This window comes from Trachymyrmex septentrionalis, unplaced genomic scaffold (genome assembly GCF_001594115.1).
Source record: "Trachymyrmex septentrionalis isolate Tsep2-gDNA-1 unplaced genomic scaffold, Tsep1.0 scaffold70, whole genome shotgun sequence".
NCBI classification, from domain to species: domain Eukaryota; kingdom Metazoa; phylum Arthropoda; class Insecta; order Hymenoptera; family Formicidae; genus Trachymyrmex; species Trachymyrmex septentrionalis.
Window position 1 is genome coordinate 1365704 of NW_017305885.1, and position 17263 is coordinate 1382966.

At 37.1% G+C, this 17263-nt stretch overlaps 1 protein-coding gene across 2 annotated transcripts in view; it reads right to left on the reverse strand.

Moving 5' to 3' along the window:
• LOC108753716 (hemicentin-2) overlaps positions 1–9977 on the reverse strand; it is a 362006-nt gene extending 352029 nt beyond the window's left edge. The window contains exons 1-2 of one of the 2 annotated variants that reach the window (XM_018495572.1): positions 9505–9977; positions 5418–5929 (exon numbers count right to left, since the gene is read on the reverse strand). In XM_018495572.1, the coding sequence (XP_018351074.1) occupies positions 5418–5514 (97 nt within the window). In that variant the 5' untranslated portion in view covers positions 5515–5929; positions 9505–9977. The other variant, XM_018495573.1, reaches the window with a different exon arrangement.
• Between the last annotated feature and the right edge of the window lie 7286 nt (positions 9978–17263).

Here is a 17263-nt window from a genome sequence, read left to right on the forward strand (position 1 = left end):
TCTTGAAGATTTTTTTTTATTGTACTGTACTCATTTGAGGTTTAAATAAAATTTAGGAAGAAGTATCTATATGTTACAAAAGAGATATTTTACGGTAACTTTTCCATTGTTTCTTTCGCCATAAATACATAAATGGAAAGCAATACCAACTTGCCAGCGAGTTTCAGTTTGTCCTATCTATCTTAACTATTATTCGATATCTATTTCTCAAAATCAGATATATGTCGAATATATATATTCGCAAGGGGTCAACATATCGCTTTCATGACTATACGAACTGGACGACGTGCTGCAAGAGAGACAATAATTTCTTATTTGGCTGTTATGTCGGAATCCAGGGAAATGGCGTGACGTTGCTACAAACGTGACTACGCAAGTATTGTTTACTGCCTATAAGTCACTCGTTAAAGCATGAAACCGGGAAAAATCTGCCGCCTGTAACGAGCGTTTATTTGCACGCGGTATGAAAGTCGAGCGCGACTAAAATCGATTTTCGCATTCGCTCGATGTAGCCAGCGCGCTCACTCAATTTTTTTTCTCCCGTTTGCATTCTTCGTGAAACGTGGTAGCCGCCGAGAGAAAAGAGATTTCTTCGCATCATTTAGATTATCGACGACGCATTTACACGGATTTTCGCCGCGTTGCTGATGACGGGACCGACTTTTTTGCGAGACGCCTCAACGAGCGACAAAAAGCCCCGTTCGATCCGAACTATAAAAAGATGCGTTATCAATCTCGTTGGATATGGGATGAGGGTGAAGCGAAGAACACACGAAGGGAGAGAGGAGACCGCAGGTGTGCCCGCGTTACGAAGAAGTCGCAAACTTTTATTGCGACGTTTGTAAGGGATGAGGCAGAGTGACCCAGAAAGTGAGACAGTCTAGGATACTACCTGCGAATCCGTGTCACGCTTTGAAAAATCTCGACATACTCGACAGTAATGAGTATCTACAAAAAATGTAAGAATCGTCGCGAAATAGGAATATAGTTTATAAAGCGAAACGCGCGAGAGGAAACTTCGCACTAAAAGACAGGAAGGGAGAGAAATGGAGAGCATGATAAAGAAAATGAGACAGTGGAAACTGGGATGTCCACTCAGAAGAATAGAGGAAGGCATAATAAGCGAGAGACCGCGAAAGTAGATAAAAAATGTAAAAATATGGTGTTGCATAAAGAGATCGTAGACGGACAAGTTAGTAGTAATAAAGAACACGGTGCGAAGGAACACAAACGTATCTCGTTATCATCTTAAAAATGATCACATCATTACACCATTAACGGCATTTATTTGTGCCACGTTTAATAAGAAACGTGAAGTAAGAAAAATATCGAACAAAGCAGTACGGATCTTAAGATAGCTAACTACAAAGCGAAATAGATGAAGAACGAAGCGTGTAACATTTAAGATATATCTATAACGGTCGGATGCGTTCTTACAAAAGCCAATATTACAACATAAAAAAAAATGGTACTTTGAAAGGTGGCGTAGAACGCGGACTCTTAAAGCGACGCTTTTGATCAAAACGAAGCCTCTATGCGCTGCTACTCCTCCGTAAAATCAAACGCGTTTCTTATTGAAGTACGTAATGCCTACATAATGACAGGGGAGGAAAAAAAAACACTGTATTATATACCGGGACAAATATAATTACATACTATCTCAAAGAGAGGTCCAGAATAAACGCGAAGAATTCGAGACGACGAGATCGCTCGGTCGGGGAAAAAAAGAGCAAGGAAGTTTTCTGGGAAGAACCGAAGGAGCAAAGGAAGGAAACGAGGTTGTACGCGGATATCTTTCAAAAGTTCTTGCATCATATATAGAACAATATCAAGCGAATGGTATTTTTCAAGTATTCCTGGGGATACAGTATCACAGCAACCCTCGTAGTGAAATTAAAATTAATATTTATAACGCATAATCCTGATCATCAAATGATACTCATCGTTCGAGATTGAGAATAACAATTTTAGAAAATATTAAATGTCTCTGAGAAAAAGGAATCAGCTTTTAAATTATATATGTATATATTCTCTTTAAATCTGAATCAGTGGCATACTTGGCACTGATATCAGTGATTATCCTGACTGATTCAAATTTCGCGAGTTATTTATTCATTATTTTATAAATCGCGATTGTTTAATTGTTCTAAATATCTCTCGCTTATAGCGCACACTCCATTTTATTGCACGGGAATATACCATTATTAATACGGCTTTTTAATGTATCGCTAAATAAATCCGGAACCTTCCGGACTTCAATTTCAGCGAAAATACCGTGCAAGCGATCTACCAATTTCTCGCGGATCGCGGAGGAAGTCGAAATTAAACATTCATCGCACGGTTTGCTGCGCGTTAATGACCACGAGAAAAAAACAGCAACACATGGCGAGGCGAACAGGGTGCAAAGAATCGTTTGTGGAGAGTACAAAGATGAACCTAGACAAAAGGAGAGATAGAGATAGAGATAGGGAGAGATAGATGGAGAGAAAGCAAAAAGTAAAGAAAAAAGGGACAGAGAAATAATTATAGCATTATTCGCAGGGGTATATTGCGGCGGTGTTGGTACAACGAGAGACGGACAGAGAGAAGCAGATAGAAAAGAACATCGGCAGCGACCACTAAACAGAGCAACGAGAGAGAGAGTGTGAAAGGAGGAACGAGCGGCGCAAACGTAGAAAGGAAGCCCTCCTTAATAAAAGACAAGGGAATATCAGCGACCTCACGCCTGGTCGTGACAACGACGTCCGCATCCCATTCGCTTCAGCGTTCCTTTGAGCGAGAAGCCATCGTCGTTCCCTTCCTCGCTCCTCTCGCTTGCGACCGCGTTCCCTCACCCACCATGATCCACCGAGGACTCAACCCCTGACAATCCAGTGCGATCCGACACAGCAACGAAGGGGAGATTATATTTCGTTGTGTCGTCCCTATCTTTTCACGTACGCTCTCGAAACTAAACAGGCCATTTCATCATCACGCGCGATGAGTTTTCATTCGGTGCTTTTTTCTTTTTCCCTTTTTTTTTTTTAACAATTTTAATCATTTTCCAAAAGCCGGCGTGACAATTGTTGAAATGCCAGCCGGATTTAATTCAAAAAATTTGTATAAGCTTCGTATTACTCGATCATGTTGATATTTTAATAAATAATGGTCGAATCCGTCCAAATCTCTATACGCATAATTATATTTTTTTTTACATTGCTGATATAACAGAGAAAAAAAGATATCTCATATTGCATTTTTCCTAACAGATATAAAAAAATATCTCTGTTTAGCAAATTTATTTTAATCTCTCTTACAATACGAATACACATCTTTGTCAGTATATACAATGATACAGAAAGTACATTCCTTCGATAACGTCGTACGAGAGAACCAAAATAAGTGTTTACGGCAACTTTTATCGTATGTACGAAAGCCATAAACATTTTCGCACGACTCATAAAGCCGAGAGCGTAAATGTTACTACTTTCAAGTTATAGATACAGGTCCATGCTTCTTACACGAGCACAACTTCCACGCACTGTTCGCGAAATATGCTCGCGCGTATTCTATTTCAGGAATGGCTGCTCGTGCAGGAGCAGAGGAACAGTTTGCGGCTATATACACGCGCGTGTCGGTACATGCGCGAACGTAGCATTAAGAGCGTACAAGGGAAACAGATATGTGGAGAGAGAGAGAGAGAGAGAGAGAGAGAGAGAGAGACGAAGAGAGAAACCGAGAAAGGGATATCGATGCATGCGCGTGACCCCGATTCGAATCACCCCCGAAACGCGAATCTCTCCGAGTTTGCAGGCACTCGGAAAATAATTAGACCCATCGAGTTCCGGTACGCAGTTTAATGAGAGGCTTCCTCGGCCGGATGGGACGGAATCTCCGCGATCTCCTTGAGCGGAATGCTAATCGTCCGCAATTACGCGATTGTATTTCGAGAGGGAAGACCGCGGACGAAAAAAAAGGATACGAGGCAGAAATTTTATATTACACTCGCGTAATCTGCCATAATTTCGGGAGCGTCGCTTTCAACCGAGAGGACAAATTTTAACACTATTTCCTTCCCTGAAAAATCCACCATATGCGGAAATGTCAATCTCTCTCAGAAATTTATATAAAATTCTTTTTCTCTTTTTAATCGCTAAGTATGACAAAAATTTCGAAAAAAAATCAATGCATATGCAGTTATCATGCTGAATACCAAATCGCATTTAAATATTGAATTTTTAATTTATAGTAATATTTTAATACTACGTATTTATTCTCTTTTTTATCATTATCATTATTTTCTGATTTGTAAGAGTTGCGTACCAGAATATTACATTGAAAAAGGACAGAGCTTTATATTCTTTATGTTTACGAGTTCTACTATTTTAATTTACATTTTTCATTCTCTATTATCATTTTAATTCTTTATCAAGCTTGACATTAAGTAATAAATATTACTATAAACAATGTTGAAATGTTGCTATATAAAAGAGAAATTTTATTCGTGCATTGAGATTTTTATCGTGCATCATAAAATTTACGTCGGATAAAAGTTATAAAATATTCTAGATCAATTCGCATTATAAGTCTCTATCGCGCGTACATGCATTATTGAATTGCATAACTGAAATCTTTCATGTTGGCGCTACAGTCAAGTTATGCATTTATCGTTCATTATATGATCATCTTGCCCTTAACATGATAATATCGATAGAGTTTCACAAAGGCAGAAAATGCAATAACGGGTGAAAAGCCAAGTTAACGAGTGCCTCCATTTATTATATGTATAATGAATATAAAAGCAACACTATCATTAACATTTTCTACATCAAAATTGCAATTAAATTTATAATAAAATGCAATCTTTCACAAATTACAAATTTGCTCCTTCTATCGCGTGACTAATAAAAATGTTCAAAGGTCAACTCTCATAAATATGTGAAAATTCAAATTCGACTAATATTCGCATTGTTTGCATCCGTGTATTCTTTATGCCGATTAAATCATATTAAATCAAAAACAATGAAATCGTATTCAATTGATTAATCATACAATTCACGAATGTAAGTCGAATATATATTAATATTTTTAATACATGCCCTAAATTTTCATAAACAGTGTACATTAGATTTCGGAAAAAAAACAAAATTAAAATTAAAATAAACGTAATAAATAAATTCAATACGTTTATTTTAATATTTTCCAAATTTAATTTTTTATACATTTCGTATCTATTATTTTTCAAAAAAACCCAATTTTTTAATAGTATATCCACATATAAATATTTAAAATTTTATATCCGTTTCTTTATTATAAAATACAACTATTTCTAAAGTGTGAGTGAATTTTTTATAAATCAATCGCAAATTTTATTCACGATAATTCCCATAAATATGAAAGCAGAGAGCATGAGAAATGAAAGCATAAGAAAGACTTACGTGTCGCGCAAGATATCTCGGCGAAGAGGGCGATCGACAGTAATCCAGCCACGAGGAGGAGCGTGGTCGGGAAGAACAATCTCGAGCTGCAGCCCATCACGGCATCACTACAGATCACCACCCGATTCGCGCAGTAGTCCTCGTCGGATATCACCGACGGCGTGTCTCGAACTCTCGGCGACGCGAGAGAGACTCGTCTCTTCTCAGCTCAACTGACAATGAGCTCGAGGATCTCACTGTCACCCCCGCGGCGAAAACGTCCAGCTGTCATCCGCGCGAAAGAGTCCACTCGAGAACCACCACCACCGCGTACGTGCCAAGCACGCGATTCAGCATCGACGATGCACCGCCGCACGAGGAAGCTGCAGTTCCGTCGCGACAAAATCGGACCTTTTGTCCGCGTCGCGCATCTCTTCGTGCACCAAATCGTCGAGTTTTCTCTCTCTCTGTAGCGCGAATCGACACTTCACAGGCTAGACCACGAGAATCGACACAAGACGACACCGAGGAATCTGGAATTTGCGAAAGCTCCGCGTCAGGAGATCGACGACTCGACTTCCCAACGCGATCGCTACTAATCTCCTGCGTATAAAAGAGATCGCGACGGTACGTTTTCTCTCTAAGGTAAACCGGATTGATTCACTACTGCCGAATGCACAGCCCGATTATCGGATTTTGGAAGAATCTGGTCGAATTCCCCTGGGCGTAATGTCGCCGTAAGAGACTCGTTAAACTTGGACACTAAAGCGTTGTAAGCGACACGACTATGGATGTCGAGATGAATTCCGTTCGGCGAAGGAAAGAGCTCGTCGGTCGTTTCTTCTTGTAACGTGTTCCTAAGCCAGATTTAGTCCCCGCTAGTTTATGTATCCGCTGTCTTAGATTACTCGGCCAAGTACAATATTTACGCTGAATGTACGTGTGCAGTGATTTACGGATTAATATGTTAAAAGAAAATCACTTCACGGTAAGGTTGAATATGTACTCATTTCCACTAATATAGATTAACTTTAATCTTAATTCAACTTACTCTTCATTTTTTTCTGATGGCCATTTCTACCAATGTAGATTAACTTTAATCTCTTGGATTAACTTACTTTTTTGGTTTGACGCTTGTCAGCATTATATTAGTAACATCTTTTAAAATGCGTATAAGCATATAATATTATTAAATTGACTATCAATTTAATTTATGATATTACTGCTCTAGTTCTCTGTTAGGATTGTATTTCAAGACTGAAATTCGAAACACCATTTGCAGAAATAGATGTGAGTATATACATTCACACGGAATTATTTAAACATTAAAGATCCAGCTTGATCGTTTAGGATCTTTATTTCTGATTTGTTGTGTATTCACATGACGATCTTAAAAGATATCGTATTTAATATAACCTACTTTTTATCTTTTTCTAGTCCTAAGATCCGATTGTATCAACGTTACTTTGACTTTAAGTGAAGCTTGCAACTCTCTCTCTCTCTCTCTCTCTCTCTTTCTCTTTACAAACGAGAGACAGAGAAGGAGAAAGTTTTAAGCCTCGCTTAAAGTTAAAGTAACGTTAGTGCAATCGGGCCTAAGAATTAGAAGAGGATAAAGAGTAAATTAAATCGAGATTAAAGTTAATCTACATTGGTAGAAATGAATACAATTCTTAGAACTAAAACAAAATGAGTAAGTTGAGCCGAGATTGAAATTAATCTACATGGGTGAAAATGGAAATTAATGATTTTTAAAAAAAGAACCATGATTATAATAATATCGTTGACTGTGTTTATCATATTGCAATTTTTGTTCACGCGTTGCAATGAAATATTTCATCAGAAATACTTATTACAAGTTATTACCTTCATCGACGCGTCATTTACACCAATTGTAATACACGCGTGCGTGTAACGAGTGTTCAAATCCGCGATAAACGCACGGATATATAATATTCTGCGATCGCCATTGTATTTCACAATACGTTCGATCGACTCGTAATCTTTAATAGGATTTCACAGAATCTCTGTCTGAAATCACTGATCGCAACTCGCGCGGAAACGAGATGATCGCGATCAGCTGATTTACGGCGACGTCTCCGTTTTCATTGAGCGCGAAATTCCATAGAAAATCATATCCCGTAGTCGGGAAAATGCGGATACAGCGCGAATCATTTATCGTTTGGTTTTCGAATCAATTGATGATTTACGCGGCTAATTGAGATATCTCGGATAATTTCATACCGTCGGCTGCCGAATCCGCGTACGAAAGAGCGAGAGCGAGCGAGCGTTATTCGCGTCGGACGTGGACATAAATCATCTTCGTGTTTCGTGCAAACGGACGGCCTTTTAAATTGATCGTCCCGGCAGGTCGGTCGTACTTGTGGATTGATACACCGATACGCGTTTCCGCGTGCTTCAAATATTAAAAAAGTCGCTCGTAAATTATCGTTCTTTATATTCGCGGTAATGTACGTTCGGATAAAATAATATCGGGACATCCGAACTAAATGTAGAGCAAAACGAAACGGCAATTGAGAGATCACAGTATTATTGCTCGAAATAACTGAGAAACCGTTTCGATCTCGTTATACGATCTCACCGAGTGTTTTTTTTTTCTTTTTTTTTCGCGCGGCATTTTTTCAAAACCTATATTCTGAAACAACAGACGACGAGACGCGTTATTCGCTCTGAAAATTCGCGCGAGATATTTCCATTTCCACGTCGTTCGTAAAATTAAACGCCTAACTTTCGTCGTCGTATTTGCGTGCGCGCGCGCGCGCACACCCACACATACACACACATTTCTACATGCAAATGTTGATATTTCGCATTACGAGACGAGGGAAACCAGCAACGTTAGGTAGGTACGTGGGTACCTCACCGGCAGAACGGAGAGGCGGATGTCCGAAACTTGCGGAAGTGGGTCACGACGCGTATTTAGGCAACAGTATCCCTCGGTATCGGTTTATTCCCACCTGTAATCACCGGGCCGCAAACTGGGTACACAAAGTCCCTCGTGCATATGCATGGCACGGCTGCTTTGTGTCCCGACGACCCCTGAACCGCTCGTCTACGCGCGTGTTGTTCCTACGCTACGATTGTTCCCGTGGCCGCCCGAGACGCCGCGCGAGGGTCCCGTGTCACGTTCTCTCTCATCCCTGCCCCAACCCTGCGCGGCCCAGGAGGGAGGGTCGAAATGACGTTCAGAAAAAAAAGGACGAGAGAGAGAGAGAGACGATAGGTATCGCGAACAACATGTATCATCGACGTTTATTTTAAGGACGCGCCGTACGTCACCGGCAGCGAGCTGTCACTTTGCCCGTAAATCCCATTCACGTCAAATCATAAACTCGCGTGCAGTCTTTTTCAAAGAGGGAGGGGAGGGGGGGAGGGGAAAAGGGAAGAGCAAAGGTTGGACAGAGGAGGATAAAACGTAATCCGTGCGTAACGTGGGATGCGTCGATCGTTGGCAGGCTTGGTCGTCGTGTTTCGAAAGCGCGCACTGAAACGTCCTGTGATGGAGGTAGATTAAAAAAAAAAAAAAAAAAGAACTGAAAATAAAAAAAAACGGAACGAGAAAAATTCGCGCGCGCGTCACGAAAATCGAAGTGCATCCCCGCGAGGTAGCGAACGCGAGGATAATCGAGAACCCGACGCGGCTCGACCCACCCTCCTTCGCGGCGAGAGGCACGTGACGGGCCTCCGCGATCGGCACGCGAATTCCGGCAGCCGTCTGGAGCACGTGACGATCGATCTCGCGTGAGAGGACGAGTGCGATTCTCGTGTTTCTACGACGAGAGCATCGCACCATTCCTTTCAGGTGGGAAGCTCAGCTCACGGAAATTTTCAAGGATTCGCAATTCGGATCAGTCGTGCAGCGCGAGGTCGATTGACAACGAGCTCTCTCTCTCTCTCTCTCTTCCCCTTTCTTTTCTTGCTCTCTATCTATCTGACATCATTGTCAAACGTCAGTCGCAATATTTCATTCTAGTAGTAACAGGAAAATTCAGATCTCTCCGATAATCGTTGCGCTTCGGTCCACCCTTCGCTCTATAAAACACACGCGGACATCTGCTCCAAGGCCGTCCACATCATCCCCTCTCACCAGGAGACAGCGTGTGTGCGACGTTTCCTCGATGACGGCAATCCTTTCGGCACTACTTTTCGCAAGATTAGTCCACCCTTCTCACAGCACAGCGAAAAGGGTGAGGCATCATTTGCAAATCGCACTCTCTCTTTCTGGTATCGCAGCGAATAACTCGAGGGAGCGGAGATTCCACAACACCTTGGCGTCTCGCTTACGTCGCGGTCGGCGCAACGGACGACGTGTACGAAAGATCGCGAGGAGACGTCACGTATATATACGGCAGACGCGAAAGAGAGTAACGAACGTAACGCGGAACGTAACGACCCGACGGTCCGCACGTTATCGCGCGGTATACAAGATATACGAGGCGCGGATACGACGGACGAGCGAGCGAGCGAGCGAGCGAGGTTCGATGTGCGCGTCGCGCTCTCCCGCCTCTCTTGGCTCCGCTCTCGGGACTGAGAGTGGAGAGAGAGAAGCACCGTCGGACTTTCGAGGGATCCACTGCCACCCCTACCGGCGTGGTGGCCGTTACCCCTGCCTGTATGCCACTCTCGGCAACCCGCGTGCTACGACTGTGCTACGTTTCCCCTGCCGCGCTGACCCCACCACCGCTCGAGCGCCGCGCGCGCCACCCGCTGCGTTTCTCTATCCCTCGTCTATCGCCCTACCCGTTTCCCTCGCCTCCCCCCCCCTACCCACTCTCCCCTTCTCCGTTGCCCCTTGACCCCGCTCGGCTCCGGAGAGGACGACGCCACCCTAGGCGCTTCTACGCGATCCTCTGTACGTGTGTATACTACCACTGACGAGCTGGGACCGCGCGAATCACAGACGCGTCCGGATCAAGGGATGCTTACGATATTATTATCGAGATATCCGAACGGCCGAGCTCACGAAGCCGTGGCTTGAACCTTCAACTCCGAAGAGCTCCATTATCTTCGCAGGTGAAATAATTAAATAGTAAAATTAAAGCGTGGCATATTTTTTTTAACGTTTTTTTTTAAACTTATATCTGTGGTAATTATATCTATTGTTTTCGATTCTCTTTCATCCTGTTGGAAATAAAAGGAACAATGATAACCCAGTCCCTTGAGTTGAATAATATATTTTGTTCTTTTTAACTTTTCCATGTTCTTTTCAAGTCACTCCACACATGTGACAAAATGTAAATTAATTTTCTTTTAATTTTAAAATAAACCACGTCTACATTAACGTATACACTAGAGAGTTTACACAACAAAGTTTGACCATGAGATGACAAACTTTGATTAGCTCGTCGTTTTTGTCAACTTCAATAAGTTAGAATGAATAAGATATTCTTTTTCATTCTTGTTTTGCCAAAATTATTCGTAGCCAAACTGTTATAATAGAGTCTCTAGCGTACACTTAATAAATAATAAATTTGAGTCAAATATGATACAGTTTCTTGAGTTAAATTGTCTAATTCCATTGTTCTAATTTTTAATTATTCCATTGTTTTTTAAATCGTTACCTAATTTGAGTTATGTTTAATCATTTCTATAAGTTGTCGCTACTCCTACTCAATATTTTATAATAAAAATAATAGTTCAAAAATGTAATTCTAAAAAATGTATTAAATTTGATTCAAAGGTAGTTTACTATTTATTAAGTTCATGTGTTTATTTTGAAACTAAGCACAAGAATAAATTGATATACATTTTGACACATATGCATTAAAAATAACGAAATATTGTTTAACTCAAGAGATTAGGGTACGTTACCATTCCTTTGATTTCTAATGTTTCAAGTAGTCAAGTGTCTAGCTATACTGAAAAAAACGTTTAATAAATCTTAATATACATTTCTTTAAATAGTATCAAGTAAACATTTACTTACAGTAAATAAACATTTATTCAATAAAAAAGGTGATAGTTAAATTAAATTAATGATTTTTATATCAAATAATGTATTCATAATATATTGCATTTAGTATTTACGTATAGAGATATTTACTTTTAAAACTATTTAAACAAATGTTCATTAAAATTTAGTATTTCTTTCAGTGTAATGTACTATAAAAATACAGTCTTATTCTTCAAAAATATCGTATACAAAAATGTAAAAATATTATATTTTGTATACGTTACGTATTATATATTATAGACTTCTTTAATACCTTTGTAATGCACTATTTTTTAAGAATAGGTGTCAAGTCTCTCAGTTTGAAAAGCTCGATGTGATTTCATCAATATGAAAAGTATTAAGTCATCGCTATCAACTATCATCACTGAATGAACATCTATTAATATTAATATTAATAGATGTTATTAATATTAATTTGCAGCCCTATGTGTCAAATTAAATTCGACATTATGCATAGTCTATTGCATAATTAATTAAGTATTCAAATCGAGTACGAGATTATAATCAACAAACTACATTTTTGGAGGATCCATAAATTCTCTCGGAAAATAAAAATTCTTTTGATTAATGTTAGATTAGTCGATTAGATGAAGTTGAGGAAATATTTGATTTTTGCTCACTTGTGATAGATGATTTAGATAAAAAATTAATGTCCATTTCTTTAATTTCGATTTAACTTACTTTTTATCTTTTTCTAATTCCAAAGCATAATGCACAATTCAAAAGCACAGACAATAAGAACAAGGAATAACAGATTTCAATCTATATACAGAATGCAAAGTTTCTGATTGATTGAAACCTGTTATTCCCTATTCTTATTCCCTGTGGTTTTCATTTATGTTTAATGTGATCTAAAGTCTAACAATTAGAAAAAGATGAAGAGTTAGTTGATTCGAGATTAAAGCTAATCTATTTAATAAAAAAGTTATATTATAACAAATATTTTGTATTTGTGTTAAAGAGTCTATTCAAGTCCTTGTTAAATTTTTATTTGAATTTTTAACGTATTTGAGTATTAATTTAACATAATGTGATTATATTATTTGAATACTGAATTGATATTTCTTAGTGTCAAAAAAGTAACAGAAGTTATAAATAAGTGGATAAATAACATAAAAATAATATTTTAAAACGTAAATTCTAAGATAAATACGTGTCAATTTAACTTATTATAAATGTTATTTTTATTGAAAAAATATGCTTCCACAATTTGCTTACAAATTGTGTCAGTATTACTTTTTTATGTTAATTTTTTTAATACATAATATTGTGTTGCTTTCTAACATATTCAACTTGTATTAATTAACACAAAAAAATTGAGTAGACCGTTTAGGGCACATGAAATATGTTAAATTCAACTCAAATTTTCTAATTATGTATATTGAAACGGACATATATAAGTCAGGCAAATATAACGTTCACTCACCGTATTGCCACGGACAGTCAACCGGTGACCTCAGGTGACCTCGCCAAACGGTGACACGACAATTACGATTGACTCAGGGCCGATTATTCTCTCTCTCTCTCTCTCCATCTTTAGATAAAAGACTTTATGTTAATTTATCTGTTGGATAAACAAAAGAGTAAAAGAGTAAGACAGTGAGTTGAAGTTTACCGAAAGATGGAATGATCCAGCCTAAATTCCAAATCGGTTTTTTCGAAGAATCTTTATTCTCATAATCACAGGAAACAGCATTATACATTCTCAACAAGCACACAAATACACACAATGTACACGCGACGCGATAAACTCTCGACATCCGGCACTTTCTGCGTTCAATCAGACGCGCAATGACATTCTCGCGACGAGACAACCGTACGCGCCGAAATACGAAAGACAAGTCGCCATGACGACGAAATAACAACTGCAAATGGCGGCCGCGGAACGCAATCGAGATTTCGCAACTGATTTACGATCGGCGCGCGAATTGATGCGACGCAAACGTCGCACGACGTCACTCCCGGCGCTCTCTGGACGCTCGTCGGCGCGTGTGATTCGTTCCCGATTAGAAACGTGACGGATCGCGAGAGCAAACTTGCTTTTAACTGACAACCGGCGCGAAATACGAAATACTGACGCTCGCGATGTAAAGTCCAATCCACAGAGCACGCAGAACCTGCGATCCGCGTTCTGCGTGATATGTAGATCGAGCTTAAGGTGAGTAAGATAGTCTTACGATGGAAAAGATGACCATAAGCTTTCAAAATGAGAGACTACAAAATGCTCCATTTAGCAATTATTGAAAATTACAGCTAATGGCCAGAATACTTCGCTGCGAGTTTATTCTATGCGATTTACACTCGGTACACTTACGATCAAAGAACGATGGGAGAACCTTAAATTGATATTCATCGTCGGATCTTATATTTAAAATCTTATATTTAAAATCTTTAGCTCTTAAAGAATCTTAAGATCACCTCTGGAGACAATTTTTTTTATAATTTTTACACGAATTGGAATATTTTTTAGATACCAGTGCAATGGTTTTTAAGATCTTAAAGAATCTTTAAAATCACAAAAGATACTGTACTTAATATTGTTTATATTTAAAACTGTCTTAAGTACAGTCTTAAGATGTCATAAGCCAATCAGAGGACTGTATTAGCATCTTAAGACATTACTTAAGGCGGTCCAAAAATAAGAATGGACCATGAATATCAGCCATACAGCAGTATTAACATCTTAAGATATTATTTAAGATGCTCTTAAATAAGAACTGGCTATTGCATAATACCGGCCTTAATTACATTCGCCATTTAATAAAGCCTCTACTGCATGCGACGCACGTCGCGGTATAACGCGTTCAATTTAAACGAAACGGTTTCTTACAGCGAATTTGGTTGGACGAACTAGTGCTTACAACCTAACTGGTGCTTATTAAGGCTATTATAATCTAATCTAAGGTCGATATTCATAGTCGGTTTTTATCGTAAAACTGTCTTAAGTAACGTCTTTAGATGCTAATACGGCTCTTTGATTGTAAGAATCGACAAATAGCGGTCTAAAAATGAAATATACATTTTGAAATATACATTACAAAATACATATTTTACCAAACAGCATAATAAACAGCATATTAAAGATTTCGCGATTTAACGCGTTTTCTTACATTTATATAATATTAAACACACGTCTTTACATCAATTTGTGTACGACGGTTTTAAAGTGCACCAGTGCGCACTAAATACGTCCAATCGAATTTACTATTAGATGTTTATTGAAAGAGAGCTCATATTCTCGCGATGTTCAAACTGAAACAGTCTCTGATACTTGAAACCGCGATGGAAACGAAATATCGTACCCGCGAAAACCGAGCTTAACCGAGAACGGCCGAACCTCACATGGAATCAAAAATGTCCCGAATACTCACGAGAGTACGACACCGATCAAGCGTAACGATGTGATTCTGTCGGGATGACTGATTTGCACGGTCAGTGGGCTTAGTGCATTCATGATCGACGAGCCCAAACTCAACACGTTGTGAACGCTCACGTACAAGTATACATTCATACACATTCATATTACATATTTTAATAAGTGATAATTTTGAGCAAGACATCCCTAATTTAAATAAATCTGAATAAATTAATAGGAATATATAAGAAGATTAATGCATATCTTTGATACAAATGTCTTGATACTTTGAAATGAAAACTAAAGTTTATTATTTTTTTTTTTTTTAAGAAATTTGTGAACACAATAAATCTCTCACATATGGAGTCGTTATTTAGAAAATATATTAAAAAACAATACGTGTAATTTGATATGAAATCCTTCTCATGCAATGTAACATTCCTCATATATGTAGTCATTATTTAAAATGTTGAAAAACGATACCTGTAATCTGATATGAGAGAAATCGATTTTTCCTTATCAAAATTTCCAAACAAGACATTGTTTTCTTATTTCAAAAATGACATAACTCAAAAAAATTAAGTTTCTTTTAGAAAAGGGGAAAATTAAACAGAAGTTTTCAACTTAACAAAAAATTTTTGACTTAAAAAATAATATTGACAACTGAAAATATATTTTTTATAAAAACATGATCAAATGTTGATTTTATTTTACAATCCTTGAAAAATTCTTTTTGAAGTGCGATTTTAATATTTTACAAAATTATACTAAACCTGGAATAACTCAGAAGTGACATAATTCGAAATGTCGACAATAATTTATATTTTTCTTAATCAGTTAAAATGATTGAACTCAAAGTAAAATATTTCTTCTTCAAACTTTGATCATCAAAACTTAACTTTCTGTAAATATTCTCTGTAGAAATATCTTTTTTTAAAAAGACACTTAAAAAGTGTCATTTTTGTAAAAGGTATTTGATCTCTTTAAATACCATAAGAATAATACATATGCTACTTGACGGACGGTCTGTAAAGTTAAGTTAGTTTACTTTCGATGATTGATAGAGTAATCTTTATCTAACTCAGTTATAGCAATAACTCAAAACTTATATTTTTGTTTGTAAGTTATCACTTTTAAAGTAAGAAAACAATATGAAAATAAGCAACGCCTTGATACTTCTGTGAACGTTTAAATTAATGTAAAAACGAGATGATTAATTTTGAAATAATAAAAATGGTAAGGATAAAATTCATACTTGTATTTAAAACAGATGGAGCAGAATAGTAAATGATAAAACTCATTCATATATTTCTAAAAAGAAGTAAACATAATATAATGATAGATCACATCACTCATACATAGTTATTATTTATAATATTGAAAAACAATAATATAAATAATTCGATATGAAAATAATTTCTTCTTAATAAAAAAAGTTTTGTAAGATATTATTTCTCTTACTTTTTTTTTATCTTTGAATTATTATGTTAAGTTTTTTTGTAATATACTATACATATATAGAATTAAAATTTTGTTAACTCTTTAAATTAAATAAAAAATGAAGTTTTATTATCTTCTTACATTTATAGATCTTATATAAAAATCCGTTTCTTTGATTGATTATATCTTGTAAAAAAAGTTTCGTAAAATCCCTTGCATTCCCTTTGTATTTTTTATAAAAGACTTTGTGTTTTTTGTATGAGTTTTTTTCGTTTTTAAATCCACGATTCTTAAAAGCGTTTGTGGAACTTTTTAACATTCTCTCTATGTACATATTTCAGAAGAAACTATTTCGTCAAACGTTAAAGCATTACAGCTATCCATTACAATGACTTGCATCTCTCACGAGTGGTAACTGATGACTATTGTCATCAAACAAGCTGACCAATTCGGCAATTCATTTGTAAATTATGAGCATGCGATCGCAATAGATGTGCCTACAGATTTTCATAATTGAATGTAATGAATACAAATTCGTGTAAATATACGTCATGAATTCGTGTAAATATATGTCATAATCCACATTACAAATTTTATTCCTTATATTTTTCATTTTTTAGAGTCAATTGGACATGTAAAATGGAAAGTATGTTTCATTTTATCATTACACTTTTACGGCTTAATTGGACCGACATTACATCTCATTAAGGGATTTACATGATTTGTGAATATCAAAGTAAAGAAACACACGCAGCACACCATTTTGCAAAATAGCAATTTATTTCATTGCGCATATTTTGCGTGTGCGTTTATATAACATGAAATGATTTAAAAGAGCTTATTAAAGTAAAGAATTTTGATATTAAATGGATAGAAAATTTTAGGTCTGTATTTATAACCGCCTTTCTGTTAGGAAAGAATAGAAATCTTATAAGTATTTAATTTAATACAATCTTGAGACGATAGATTTGAGTGACAATTACTGAACAGAGATTCTAGATTGCACAACGTTATTTTAACTTCAAGTGAAGCGTAAGTGTATTATCTAACATAAAGAACGCATATTTGTTTTCTTTTCATAATTTTGGAGTAATTATT